At 47.7% G+C, this 15,348-nt stretch overlaps 1 protein-coding gene across 23 annotated transcripts in view; it reads right to left on the reverse strand.

Annotated features, from left to right (window-relative positions):
- LOC100400189 (solute carrier family 2, facilitated glucose transporter member 3) overlaps window positions 1-1,252 on the reverse strand; it is a 30,385-nt gene extending 29,133 nt beyond the window's left edge. For 9 of the 23 annotated variants that reach the window (XM_035255632.3, XM_054238095.2, XM_035255627.3 and 6 more), the window contains exon 1: window positions 1,077-1,252. Coding sequence is in view for 1 of the 23 variants with exons in the window: in XM_035255624.3 (XP_035111515.2) it covers window positions 604-624 (21 nt within the window). In the remaining 22 variants the exon portion in view is untranslated. Of the gene's footprint in view, window positions 1-603; window positions 909-1,076 lie in introns of those variants that run through there. The other 14 variants (XM_035255633.3, XM_078337999.1, XM_035255626.3 and 11 more) reach the window with 2 other exon arrangements.
- Window positions 1,253-15,348: the final 14,096 nt, after the last annotated feature.

Raw genomic sequence — 15,348 nt, forward strand, 5'->3', positions numbered from 1 at the left:
TTCAAGGCAAAGACGGTTCCACCTCCGGAGTCCAGTTACCTCCACCGGGATCATGCTCCCAAGGCTCCCTCAATTCCTTCGGGTCTCCCGCCAAAAGACACTCCTTACGAAGGCCTCTCAGACTGACCCCTTCCCCAATTCCAACCTAACATACAGTCTCCTCCCTGCTTCCTAGCCCTACTACAGATTTACGGCATCCTGTTACATATCCATGCATTTTATTTTTTATTTAGACGGAGTCTGGATCTGTCCCCCAGGCTGGAGGGCAGTGATGCAATCTCGGCTCACGGCAACCTCCGCCTCCTGGGTTCAAGCAATTCTCTGCCTCAGCCTCCCAAGCAGCTGGGATTACAGGTGCCCACCACCGCGCTCAGCTAAATTTTTGCATTTTTAGTATAGACGGGGTTTCACCATCTTGGCCAGGCTGGTCTTGAACTCCTGACCTCGTGATCCACCCGCCTCCGCCTCCCAAAGTGCTAGATTACAGGCTAAAACCACCGCGCCCGGTCATATCTATGCATTTTCTTCTCTGTCTCTTTCCTAGAATATATAGTCTAGGAAGGCAAGGGCTGGGTGGCTTCGTTTGCTGTGGGATCCCAGCACCTGGAGCGGAGTCCGGGACATAGCAGGTACTCGGCAAACCACGAATCTCCTCTCCAGGGCTCCGAGGCGGGTTTCCCAGAGCCGCAGGACCCTTCTCTCTTAGGCCAGCCCACCTCCGAGTAGCCGCCCACCCCTACTCGAGGTTCCCCCACCGCCGGCCGCAGCGACCGCGCGATGCACCCACCTCCCAAGACCCCCGACCGCGGTTGGGCCCCGCGGCTTCGCTCAACCGCGCGCCTCCCGGGCCGTTGCGCCTCTGCGCGGGCCCCAGGCCGCCGCCGCGCCGGCAGCCGTTGGGACCCACTAACTGCCTCGAAAAGCCTAGGATTCGACTTTGAACGGTCAGTGAATGTGGTCGTAAAACGTGACTCGGTTATTCGGGCGCCCTCCGTTAGGACGACAAGCCCCCACCCGCGGTCCGAGCAAGGGACCCGCTCGCGGTCGGAGTCGACCGGCCCCGCCCGGGTTCTCACCTTCGCACCACAGAGTCCTGCTCGGGCTGCTGCTGGGGGTCACTCAGGGCGCCCTCTCCGGCGTCCTCCTGCGACCCGGGCGGGGGGAAGCCTTTAAGGGGAAACAGTCCCGGGCCCCACCGCCCTTGGCGCCGCCGTTAGGAGGGTGTGAACATTTCTGCCTTAAGAGATACCGTAGCCCCTCACCCGTCACCGCCCCCCCCAGCCCTCTGACTCCGGCAGGGCGGCGGTGCCCCGGATGTTGCCGCAAGCTTGCCGGCGGGGCTGCGAAGACCCTAGGTAAGATGGGCTAGAGAGTCCTTTCCGGCCCCGCGCGGTGCCTCGCACCCATAATCCCAGCACTTTTGGAGGCGGAGGAGGGCGATGACTTGAGGTTAGGAGTTCGAGACCAGCCTGGCCAATATGGCGAAACCCGGTCTCTACTAAAAATACAAAAATTAGGCTGGGCGTGGTGGCTCACTCCTGTAATCCAAGCACTTTGGAGGCCAAGGCGGGTGGATCACCTGAAGTCAGGAGTTAAAGACCAGCCTGACCAACATCGTGAAACCTCGTCTTAAAAAAAACAAAAAGGGCTGGACGCGGTGCCTCACGCCTATAATCCCAGCACTTTGGGAGGCTGAGGCGGGTGGCTCACGAGGTCAAGAGATCGAGACCATCCTGGTCAACAAGGTGAAACCCTGTCTCTACTAAAAATACAAATATTAGGCATGGTGGCGCGCGCCTGTAGTCCGAGCTACTCGGGAGGCTGAGGTAGGAGAATTGCTTGGACATAGGAGGCAGAGGTTACAGTGAGCCAAGATCGCGCCATTGCACTCCAGCCTGGGTAACAAGAGCGAAACTCCATCTCAAGAAAAAAAAAAAAAAAAGAACATATGCCTACCCCTGAGCCAACAATTCTACTCCTCGGCATACACCCAACAGAAATGCATGCATATGTAGGTACTAAAATGTTCATCTCAGCCTGGCCTTTGAGTTGAGTATTTTAAAACATATTTAGGTGGGGTGTGGTGGTTCATGCCTGTAATCTCAGCACTTTCAGAGGCCGAGGTAAGCAGATCACTTGAGCTTAGGAGTCAAAGACCGGCCTGGCCAAGATGATGAAACCTCATCTCTACCAAAAATACAAAAATTAGCAAGGCTTAGTGAGGTACGAGTGTAGTACCAGCTACTTGAGAGGCTGAGGCAGGAGAATCATTTGAGCCCTAGAGGGAGAGGTTGCAATGAGCCTAGATCATGCCACTGCACTCCAGCCTGAGCTACAGAGCAAGACTCTGTATCAAAACAAAACAAACAAATAAAAGTAAACCAAAAGAATCCAAACCCCTATCCCACCACCATGATACCCTTAAAAAAAAGGGGGGGGGTTGGAAATTGGCCATTTGATTTCTTTTCTTTTTTTTTTTAGACGGAATTTTGCTCTGTCACCCAGTTTGGATTGTAGTGGTACCATGTGTGCTCACTGACACCGCTACTTCCTAGGTTCAAGCAAGCACGACCTTCTAATTTTTGTATTTTTAGTAGAGATAGGGTTTCACCACATTGGCAAGGCTGATCTTGAACTCCTGACCTCAAGTGATCTGCCTGCCTTGGCCTCCTACCATACCAGGCATTTTTTTGTTTTTGTTTTGTTTTTTTGAGATGGAGTCTCGCTCTGTTGCCCAGGGTAGAGCGCAGTGGTGGGGTAATCTCTGCTCCCTGCAACCTCTGCCTCCTAGATTCAAGCAATTCTGCCTCAGCCTCCCAAGTGGCTGGGACTATAGGTGTGCACCACCAAGCCTGGCTAACTTTTGTATTTTTAGTAGAGGTGAAGTTTTGCCGTGTTGGCCAGGCTGGTCTCGAACTCCTGACCTCAGGTGACCTGCCCATCTCAACCTTTCAAAATGCTGGGATTACAGGCAAGAAGCACCATGCCCAATGGCCCTTTTATTATTTTGCAATGTTAAGGTCATTAATGTATGACTCAGAAGAGGTGTGTGTGGAAGTAGGATGTAAAAGCCTTATTAGAGAATAGTCAAGAGAGAATGAGGTGACTTGCATTGGAACGGGGTGGGGTGGGCGGGGAAGGGAGAGAGAATGAGGGGACAAAAATCACCAACGGGCACAGAACCAATACAGAACACTCTTTGGAGGAATGTCAGAAATTTCCTTACATTTATCACATTCAGTAAAAGAAAATGATGAGTGGTAGGAATGGAAAGATGTGGATTTCAAGAGAAATGTTTTTTCTAAACAAAAGAAAATTTTTGGCTTCATGTGGTGGCTCAGGCCTATAATCCCAGCAGTTTCGGATATCGAGGCAGAGGAATCACTTGAGCTCAGGATTTCGGGAGAAACAACAGCACAGTGAACTACCATGCCATCTCCCACACCTCCCCTGCCATCTCTTAAAAATAATTTTTTTTTTTTCTTTGAGAGGGAGCCTTGCCCTTGTCACCCAGGCTGGAGTGCAATGGCACGAGCTCAGCTCACTGCAGCCTCTGCCTCCCTGGTTCAATTGAATCTACTGCCTCAGCCTCCCGAGTAGCTGGGATTACAGGCACCTGCTACAATGCCCGGCTAATTTTTGGATTTTCGGTAGAGAAGGGGTTTTGCCATGTTGGCCAGGCTACCCTTGAACTCCTGACCTCATGATCCACCCGCCTTGGCCTCCCAAAGTGCTGGGATTACAGGTGTGAGCCCCAGTGCCTGGCCTAATTTCAGCACTTCCGGAGGCCAAGTCGGGCAGATCACCTCAAGTTAGGAGTTGGAGACCAGCCTGACCAACATGGAGAAACCAGGTCTCTACTAAAAATACAAAATTAGCTGGGTGTGGTGGCACATGCCTGTAATTCCAGCTATTTGGGAAGCTGAGGCAGGAGAATTGCTTGAACCAGGGAGGCAGAGGTTGTATTGAGCTGGTATCACCCCATTGCACTCCAGCCTGGGCAACAAAAACAAAAATCTGTCTCAACACACCAACACACACACACACACAGATACACACACACACACACACACACACACACACACACTGCCATCTCGGTTATCAGGTTTGCATGGTATCACAGTGCCTGTGTTCAAGGAACCCTTATATGAAATAGCCCCAAAATTCAAGAATAGTGGTGTTGGTAATTCAGATATTCCTTTTTTGTTGTTGTTGACCAGGCTGGAGTGCAATGGTGTGATCTTGGCTCACTGCAACCCCTACCTCCTGGGTTCAAGCGATGACAGGGGTGCGCCACCATGCCCAGTTTTGGTTTTTGGTCCTATTAGTAGAGATGGGGTTTGACTGTGTTAGCCTGGCTAGTCTCGAACTCCTGACCTCAGGTGATTCACCCACCTCGTAATCCCAAAGTGCTGGGATTATAGGCGTGAGCCACCGCGCACAGCCGGTAATTCACATATTCCAAAGAGAAGCTATGAGGTGCTCCCTTTAAGTGAAAAGGTAAAAAGTCTCAAAGAAAGAAAAAATCAATCATATGTTGAAGTTGCTAAGATTTGTGATAAGAATGAGTCTATCAGCTGGGCGCGGTAACTCATGCCTGTAATCCCAGCATTTTGGGAGGCCCAGGCAGGTGGATCACCTGAGGTCAGGAGTTCGAGTCTAGCCTGACCAACATAGTGAAACCCTGTGTCTGCTAAAAATAAAAAAATTAGCTGGGCATGGTGGCGGGCACCTATAATCCCACCTACTCGGGAGGCTGAGTCAGGAGAATCACTTGAACCCGGGAGGTAGAGGTTGCAGTGAGCTGAGGTCACATCATTGCCTTCCAGACTGGGCAACAAAAGAAGGCTCTATCTCAAAAAAAAATAAAAAAAAAGGAACGATTCTACCTATGAGATTGTAAACAGCATATTGTTATAATTATTCTATGATTCATTATTGTTAATTTCTTACTGTATCTAATTTATAAATTAAGCTTTATCAGAGGTATGTATGTATGCACAGGAAGAAACACAGTTTATATTACTTTTGATACTATCTGTGGTTTCAGGTATCCACCAGGGGGTCTTAGAACTGTAGATAAGGGAGCCTACTATATATATATCATAATTCTTGTTTATTTTATTCACTTATTTATTTTTAAATGGAGTCTCACTCTGTTGTCCAGGCTGGAGTGAAGTGCCATGATCTCAGCTCACTGCAACCTCCACCTCCTGGGTTCAAGCAATCCTCCCACCTCAACCTCCTGGGTAGCTGGAATTACAGGTGCACACCACCATACCTGACTTTTTAATGTATTTTTAGTAGAGATTGGGTTTTACCATGTGGCCAGGCTGGTCTCAAACTCCTGCCCTCAACTGATCCACCTGCCTTGGCCTCCCAAAGTGCTGGGATTACAGGCATGAGCCACTGTGCCCAGCCCATAATTCTTGTTTATATCTTCAACCTACACCTTGTTTCCAGTTCTAGATCTGTACCCTGTATCTATCTGCCTGTTTGACCTCTCACCATGTTGGCCAGTATGGTCTCAATCGCCTGACCTCATGATCTGCCCGCCTCAACCTCCCAAAGTGCTAAGATTACTGAGCCACTGCACCTGGCCAATACCAATAATTATTCAGTTATATCCGTTATATGTATTTTCTTAGATAAGTGACTTGTCTCCAGATTTTTTTATAAGATCTTAAGTAGAGGAACCATATAATATGTGGTTTAAGTCAGAGTACCATATGGTACAAGGGGTATTTCTAATGATTATGCCAGGGCAGGGACATATTCAGAATTATCCTAGGTACACTGTAACATGTGGACACCTATGTGAAGGACTATAGGCACCTACGTAAAGGACTATTTAAGCTTTCTAGTTCTTGAGTCAATTTTGGTAAGGTGTGTAATTCTAGAAATATGTCCATTAGGGCAGGGCTCAATGGTTCACGCCTGTAATCTCAGTGCTCTGGGAGGCCAAGGCACGTGGATCATGAGGTCAGGAGTTCCCAACCAGCCTGGACAACATGGTGAAACCCTATCTCTACTACAAATATAAAACATTAGCCAGGAGAGGACAGGCATCTGTAATCCCAGATTACAGTGCAGTAGTGGTGTGATATAGCTCTCTGCAACGTCAGTCTCCTGAGGTCACACTGACCTCTCACCTCAGCTTCCCATGTAGCTAGGACCACAAGTGCATGCCACAACACCCAGCTAATTTTTAATTTTTAGTAGAGATGAGGTCTCGCTGTATTGGCCAGGTTGGTCTCAAACTCTGGAACTCAAGCAATCCACCTGCCTTGGCCTCTAAAGTGCTGGGATTACAGGCATGAGCCCCCGTACCGAGCAGGAAATTATTATTATTATTATTACATGGAGTTTTGCTCTTGTTGCCCAGGCTGGAGCGCAACAGCAGGAGCTCAGCTCGCTGCAACCTTCACCTTCTGGGTTCAAGCAGTTCTCCTGCTTCAGCCTCCCAGGTAGCTGAGATTACACGCTTGGGTCAACCCCACTGCGATAAGTTTTTCATCTTTAGTAGAGACGGGGTTTCTCCATAATTTTTGTACTTTTATTTTATTTATTTATTTATTTATTTTTGAGACGGAGTTTGCTCTTGTTGCCCAGGCTAGAGTGCAACAATGGGATCTCTGCTTACTGTAACCCCCCACTATGGGATTCGAGCGATTCTCCTGCCTCAGCCTCTCAGGTCTGTGCCACTACGCATGACTAATTTTGTATTTTTAGTAGAGATGGGGTATATCCATGTTGGCCAGGCTGGCCTCAAATTCCCGACCTCAGGTGATCTGCCCACCTCGGCCTCCAAAATTACAGGGATTACAGGCATGAGCCACTGCGCCCAAACCTATTATTGTTATTATTGTTTTGAGACAGAATCTTGCTCTGTTGCCTAGACTGTAGTGCAATGGTGTGATCTCGGCTCACTGCAACCTCCGCCTCCCTGGTTCAAGCGATTCTCCTGCCTCAGCCTCCTGAGTAGCTGGATTATAGGCACGTGCCACCACACCCAACTACCTTTTGTATTTTTAGTAGAGATGAGATTTCACCGTGTTGCTCAGGCTGGCCTCAACTCTTGACCTTGTGATCCACCCGCCTCCACCTCCCAAAGTGCTGGGATTAGAGGCATAAGCCACCGCACCTGGGCTATTATTTTTATTATTATTATTGTTATTTTGAGATGGAGTCTCTCTCTGTCACCCAGGCTGGATTCAAGCAATTATCTGCCTGAGCCTCCTGAGAAACTGGGATTTCAGGCACCTGCCACCACTCCTGGCTAATATTTGTGTATTTTTAGAGATGGGGTTTCACCATGTTGGTCAGGCTGGTCTTAAACTACTAAACTCAGGTATAGTTTAGTAGTTTAGCCTCCCTGAGTTCTGGGGTTACAGGGGTGAGCCACCATACCAGACTGGGAAATTATTATTATTATTATTATTATTATAAATAAAACATTTTTGAATAAAGACAGGGCTTCATCATGTTGGTCAGGCTGGTCTTGAACTCACAACCGCAGGTGACCCGCCCGCCTTGGCCTCCAAAGTGTTTGGATTACAGCCGTGAGCCACCACGCCTGGGCAACTGAACTCTTCTTAAAAAAATCTAGGCCAGGCACAGTGGCCCATGGCTAATCCCAGCACTTTGGGAGGCTGCAACATGAGGTTTGCTTGAGACTGAGAGTTCAAGACCAACTTGGGCAGCAAAGTGAGACCCTGTCTGTAAAAAAATAAAAAATAATAAGTAATTTAATAAAGATATGCGCAGGACACAATGGCTCATGCCTACAATTTCAGCATTTTAGGAAGTGGCCAGATTGTTTGAGCCCAGAAGTTCAAGACCAGCCTGGGCAACATGGTGAAACCTGTTTCTACAAAAAAATATAAAAATAGGCTGGGCATGGTAGCTCACGCCTGTAATCCAAGCACTTTGGAGTCCAAGGCGGGTGGATCACCGAGGTAAGGAATTTAAGACCAGCCTAACCAACATGGTGAAACCCCATCTTCAAAAAATATATACATATAAAAAGTAACCAGGAGTAGTGGCACATGCCTGTGGTACCAGCTACTTCGAGGCTGAGGTGGGAGGATGGGTTGAGCCCAAGAGGTTAAGGCTATAGTGAGCTGTAATTGTACCACTGCAGTCCAGTCTGGGCAAGAGTGAGACCTTGTCAAAAAAAAAAAAAAGAAAAGAAGAAGAAAAGAAAAGGAAGAAAGGAAGGAAGGAAGGAAGGAAGGAAGGAAGGAATGAAGGAAGGAAGGAATCTGTAGTAATGAGCTCTGACACGCTACAAATAGGAAAATAGTGGGATACTGGGTTTTCATGGCAGATGATAATCTTCCACTTGGAGTAAAGTAACTCTGTAAGGTAAAGAGAGAATTCTTCCCTAAAACTGGAGCATTATTGACACAATCGATTATTTTCTGGAAAAGAATTACGCTATATTCTAGGGATAATTTTCATCCCTAGAAACCCTTGTTAGATATAGACTGGCAATTGTGTAACCAGGTAGAAAGGCATCAGATAAAATATTTTTAAAAGCCGGGCACAGTGGCGCGTGTCTGTAGTCCCAGCTACTCGGGAGGCTGAAGTGGGAGGAGTGCTTGAGCCCAGGAGTTCTGGGCTGCAATGCGCTATGCCAGTCGCGTGTCTGCACTAAGTTCAGCATCAATATGGTGACCTCCCGGGAGCAGGGGACCATCAGGTTGCCTAAGGAGGAGTGAACCGGCCCAGGTCGGAAACAGAGCAGGTCAAAACTCCCGTGCTGCCAGGCGCGGTGGCTCACGCCTATAATCCCAGCACTTTGGGAGGCCGAGGAGGGTGGATCAGGAGGTCAAGAGATCAAGACCATCCTGGTCAACATGGTGAAACCCCGGCTCTACTAAAAATACAAAAATTAGGCCGAGCGCGGTGGCTCACGCCTGTAATCCCAGCACTTTGGGAGGCCGAGGCGGGTGGATCACGAGGTCAAGATATCGAGACCATCCTGGTCAACGTGGTGAAACCCCGTCTCTACTAAAGATACAAAAAATTAGCTGGGCATGGTGGCGCGTGCCTGTAATCCCAGGTACTCAGGAGGCTGAGGCAGGAGAATTGCCTGAACCCAGGAGGCAGAGGTTGTGGTGAGCCGAGATTGCGCCATTGCATTCCAGCCTGGGTAACAAGAATGAAACTCCATCTCAAAAAAATATATATAATTAGCTGGGCATGGTGGCACGCGCCTGTAGTCCCAGCTACTCGGGAGGCTGAAGCAGGAGAATTGCCTAAACCCAGGAGGTGGAGGTTGCAGTGAGCCGAGATCACGCCATTGTACTCCAGCCTGGGTAACAAGAGCGAAACTCCATCTCAAAAAAAAAAACTCCCGTGCTGATCAGTAGTGGGATCACGCCCGTGAATAGCCACTGCACTCCAGCCTAGGCAACATATCAAGACCCCTTCTCTTAAAAAACAACAACAACAAAAAAAACGAAAAGAAAAAAATTTTTTTTAAATATTTTGTTTATTTATTTATGTATTATTATTTTTGAGATGGAATCTCACTCTATCACCCAGGCTGGAGTGCAATGTTTGGTCTTGGCTCACTGCAACCTCCGCCTCTCAGGTTCAAGCGAGTCTCCTGCCTTAGCCTACCAAGTAGCTGGAACTACAGGTGCTGTCTCCACACCTGGCTAATTTTTGTATTTTTAATAGAGACGGGGTTTCACTATGTTGGCCTGGCTGGTCTTGAACTCCTGACTTCATGATCCGCCCACCTTGGCCTCCCAAAGTGCTGGGATTACAGGCATGAGCCACCGTGCCCAGCCCTGATAAAATACTTGAATCAAGCTGAATTTAGTCCTTTTGTTTTTTAGATGGAGTCTTGCTCTGTTGCCCAGGCTAGAGTCAGTGGCTTGATCTTGGCTTACTGTAACTTCCACCTCCCAGGTTCAAGTGATTCTCCTGCCTCAGCCTTCTGAGTTGATGGGACTACAGGCACTCACCACCATGCCCAGTTAATTATTGTATTTTTAGGAGAGACGAGGTTTCACCATATTACCCAGGCTGGGCTCAAACTCCTGACTTTGTGATCTACCCACCTCAGCCTCGAAAAGTGCTGGGATTACAAATGAGAGCCACCGCGCCAGGCTTTTTTTTTTTTTTTTTTGCGATAGAGTTTCGCTCTTATTGCCCAGGTTGGAGTACAATGGCATGATCTCGGCTCACCGCAACCTCTGCTTTCTAGGTTCAAGTGATTCTCCTGCCTCAGCCTCCCAAGTAGCTGGGATTACAGGCATACACAACTACACCCAGCTGATTTTGTATTTTTAGTAGAGATGAGGTTTCGCCCTGTTGGTCAGGCTGGTCTAGAACTCTCGACCTCAGGTGATCCACCTGCCTTGGCCTCCCAAAGTGCTTGGATTACAGGTGTGAGCCACCAAGCCCAACCTGAATTTAGTTTTTATACATTTAATTTATTCATTATACAATTTATTTTATTCTATTAATTATATAATTTATTTAATTTGATTAATTTTTTTTGAGACATAATTTTGCTCTGTTGCCCAGGCTGGAATGCAGTGGCACGATCTCAGCTCACTGCAACGTCCACCTCCTGGGCTCAAGCGATTCTCCTGCCTCAGCCTCCCAAGCAGCTACGCCAAACTCATTTTTGTATTTTTAGTAGAAATGGAATTTCACTGTGTTGGCCAGCCTAGTCTCAAACTCCTGACCTCATGATCTGCCCACCTCGGCCTCCCAAAGTTCTGGGATTACAGACGTGAGCCACCAAGCCTGGCCTAATTTATTTAATTGTATTAATGAATTGATTCATTAAAAAACATTCACTTGGGATAAAAGTTATGAATGTAGTAAATTTGGGAAATTTGTTCCTCCAAGGCTACCTTTTATTGCTGTTTACCAAGGAATCTGAACTCACTCAAAAAGAGGTCTGGTCTTTGTTTCTGCCTCCTAGGAGGTAACCTCTAAACCCTTGACATTTCCCAAGTGATAAAAGTGTTTGTTATTCATGGTGGACCCCTTGTACCGTGTGGTATCAGCCCCACCTCTGAGGGCTTGGGGTAGGGGTTGAAAATGGAATTCAATCACATGGGCAACCAATCAGTAAGCTCCGATGCAATCTAAGGACACTGAAGCTGAAGTGAGCTTCCTGGTTTGGCAGTACTCGGGACATACTGTTGTACATCAATGCCAAGAGAATAACACTTCCAAAGGGCAAGAGAAGCTTCACTTTTGGAACACTCTGGAATGCTGCCCTGTGTGTGTCTTCCCTTGGTTGATTTTTTTTTTTTTTTTGAGATGGAGTCTCACTCTTGTCGCCCAGGCTGGAGTGCAGTGGCACGATCTTGTCTCACTACAACCTCTTCCTCTCAGATTCAAGTGATTCTCCTGCCTCAGCCTCCCAAGTAGCTGGGACTACAGGCATGTGCTGCTATACCTGGCTAAGTTTTGTGTTTTCAGTAGAGATGAGGTTTCACTATGTTGGCCAGGCTGGTCTGTTTTGAGCTCCTGACTTCAAGTGACATACATGCCTCAGTCTCCTAAAGTGCTGGGATTACAGGCATGAGCCACCTCGCCCAACCTACCTCGACTGATTTTAGTGTATCCTCTCCCTGCAATAAATGTGACTGTAATTGTAACTGGTTTCAATGAGTTCTGTGAGTCTTTTTAGTGAACTGTCAAACCTGAGGGTCATTTTGGGAAACATTCAAATTTGCAACTGGTGTCAGAACTGAGGGTGGTCTTGTGTGGACTCTTCCCTCTAACTTTGTGTTTGGACCCTAACTCCTTGCAGTTGGGTCAAAAGTCTTGGGCAGATTCGGCAGTCGGGAGGATTGTACCCTTAATCTCACAGACTGGCTAACTCCAGGTTGGTGTTAGAAATGGGATGTGCTAGCTTGACTCTGACTTACTAAAACATGTGGTTTGGTAAGAGAAAGGATGAGAGGGTGGGAGGTGGTGAAACTTTTTTTTTTGAAATGAAGTCTTGCTTTATTGCCCAGGCTGGAGTGCAGTGGCGCAATCTGCAACCTCTGCCTTTCAGGTTCAAGCAATTCTCCTGCCTCAGCCTCCTCAGTGGCTGGGATTACAGGTGTGCACCACCATGCCCAGCTAATTTTTGTATTTTTAGTAGAGACAGGGTTTTAACATGTTGGCCAGACTGGTCTCGAACTCCTGACCTCAGGTGTTATGCCCACCTTGGCCTCCCAAAGTGCTGGGATTACAAGCATGAGCCACCATGCCCAGCCGAGCTGATGAAACTTTGATTCCTGGGTGGCCACAGGGGCATTCATGGCATGGAAATATAACTGTGCTGCAATCAGTTACAGAAATGAAAAGTTACCAGTGAAATTTAGAAATTATGGATCAGGCTGGGCATGTAATTCTAGCACTTCGGGAGGCCAAGGCAGGTGAATCACTTGAAGTCAGGAGTTGGAGACCAGCCTGGCCAACATGGTGAAACCCTGTGTCTACTAAAAGTACAAAAAATTAACCAGGTGTGGTGGTGCTCAACTGTAGTCCCAGCTACTTGGAGGTTGAGGCATGAAAATTGCTTGAGCTCCGGAGGTGGAGGTTGCAGTGAGCCAAGATTGTACAGTACAGTCCAGCCTGGGTGACAGAGCAAGACTCTGTCTCAAAAAAAGAAAATGATGGCTCGAACTTCCAGGAACTTTGCTTACAGAATAAATGCATAAGGAAATGCAGAGTAACAAGAAACAAGCAAAATATACGATCCCTTGGTTATTGTTGTATGTAAAATCTAAAATGAAAATTTCAGGAGAGTATTCCAGTGGATTCTGATGCTAGGCCAAGCTTGGATTTTGGCCAGACTGAACTACAGTCTCTAGCCTCAAGGCCTCTACCCACAGGTAAAAGTTAAAGCGAAAAGGAGGCTGGGCGCGGTGGCTCATGCCTGTAAGCCCAGCTCTTTGGGAGGCCGATGTGGGTGGATCATGAGGTCAAGAGATCAAGACCATCCTGGCCAACATGGTGAAACCCCGTCTCTACTAAAAATACAAAAATTAGCTGGGCATGGTGGCGCATGCCTGTAATCCCAGCTACTTTTGGAGGCTGAGGCAGGAGAATCACTTGCACACAAGAAGAGGAGGTTGTGGTGAACCAAGATGGCGCCACTGCACTCCAGCCTGGGCAATAAGAGCAAGACTCTGTAAAAAAAAAAAAAAAAAAAAAAAACCTGTAATCCCAGCACTTTGGGAGGCTGAGGTGGGCGGATCACAAGGTCAACAGATAGAGACCATCCTGGCCAACATGGTGAAACCTCGTCTCTACTAAAAAAATACAAAAATTAGCTGGGCATGGTGGTGCGTGCCTGTAGTCCCAGCTGCTCAGGAGGCTGAGGCAGGAGAATTACTCAAACCCAGGAGGTGGAGGTTGCAGTGAGCCGAGATCGCACCACTGCACTCCAGCCTCGCACCTGGCAACAGAGCGAGATTCTCAAAAAAAAAAAAAAAAAAAAAAAAGAAACCTGGCCAGGTGTGGTGGCTCATGCCTATGATCTCAGCACTTTGGGAGGCCAAGGCGGGCAAATCACGTAGTCACGAGTTTGAGACCAGCCTGGCCAATATGATGAAACCCCGTCTCTATTAAAAATACAAAAAATTGGGCTGGGCACGGTGGCTCAAGCCTGTAATCCCAGCACTTTGGGGGGCCAAGGCGGGTGGATCACGAGGTCAAGAGATCAAGACCATCCCGGTCAACATGGTGAAACCCCGTCTCTACTAAAAATACAAAAAATTAGCTGGGCGTGGTGGTGTGTGCCTGTAATCCCTGCTACTCGGGAGGCTGAGGAAGGAGAATTGCCTGAACCCAGGAGGCGGAGGTTGCAGTGAGCCAAGATCGTGCCATTGCACTCCAGCCTGGGTAACTAGTGAAACTCCGTATCAAAATAAAAATACAAAAAATTGATGGCTGGGCGCAGTGGCTCACGCCTATAATTACAGCACTTCGAGAGGCCTATGCGGGTGGATCACGAGGTCAAGAGATTGAGACCATTCTGGTCAACAAGGTGAAACCCCGTCTCTACTAAAAATACAAAAATTAGCTGGGCATGGTGGTGCGCGCCTGTAGTCCCAGCTACTCGGGAGGCTGAGACAGGAGAATTGCTTGGACCCAAAAGTCGGAAGTTGCGGTGAGGCGAGACCATGCCATAGCACTCCAGCCTGGGCAAGAGAGTGAGACTCTGTCTAAAAAAAAAACAGAAAGAAATCTTACCTCCAGTCATGTGGGATGATGGTTCTGGAATGTGATCAAAAGAAGAACTGATGGGAGAGTCTGGGTATCTTGGCCTGACCTCCAGTAGTGGACTCAAAGTCATATGCACATGAGTGAGTAAAATAGTCAGAGGTAGAGAAGTGATATTTCTGGGACTCCTGGACACAGGAGCCCCATGGACTGTTGTTCAGAGATCTGTTGGTGAAGTTCTAAGGGGGCTACAGTAAAGTTGGGAGGATATAAGAGTACAAAAGATTGATAAGATTAAGGTGAACATTTGGATGGGAATTGGTATGTTTGAAAAGATTTTATGTGAAACAATTGTGTCTCCTTTACCTGAATGTATTATGGGGACTGATACCATGTCTGACTTGGGAATGCTTCTCCTACCTAGTATTGTAAAACAGAAGGCATATACATCTATCCTTCAGCCCATATTGATCGGACATACCTGTGAACGGTCTGGGGTCACTAGGTCTAGGCTGGGATTGGTTCTGTTTCAAGTTACAGATCTAGCTGGGCTAGGCTTCTCCCTGAGGTTTGTACTAAGTTATCTCTGCCTGTTTACTTTGGAGGCCAGGCCAAGATTGCAGCAGCTACCCAGAGGAAGCTCTTACCTAGCAAAAGCAGATATGCTAGAGGACAAGTAAAAAGAGGCAAGTATTTTTAAGAACTAGGCTCACAACTGATATTCCTTATTCTGTTGGCCAGTTCAACTCATGACTGAACTTAAAGTGGGCCGGGCACAATGGCTCCTGCCTGTAATCCCTGCACTTTGGTAGGACAAAGTGGAAGGATTGCCTGCAGTCAGGAGTTCAAGACCAGCCTGGCAGCATGGCGAAACCCCATGTCTACTAAAAATACAAAAATTAGCTGGGTGTTGTGGTACATGCCTGTAATCCCAGCTTCTCAGGAGGCTGAGGCAGGAGAATCGCTTGAATACAGGAGGTGGAGGTTGCAGTGAGCAGAGATTAAGACCATTACACTCCAGCCTGAGTGACAGAGCAAGACTCTGTCTCAAAAACAAAAACAAAACAGTTAAACAAAAAATAGATACATTTGATTCCGTAAATTTATTTTGTTTTATTTTTGAGACAGAGTCTTGCCCTGTCACCCAGG

This window comes from Callithrix jacchus, chromosome 9 (genome assembly GCF_049354715.1).
Source record: "Callithrix jacchus isolate 240 chromosome 9, calJac240_pri, whole genome shotgun sequence".
In the NCBI taxonomy this organism is placed as follows: domain Eukaryota; kingdom Metazoa; phylum Chordata; class Mammalia; order Primates; family Cebidae; genus Callithrix; species Callithrix jacchus.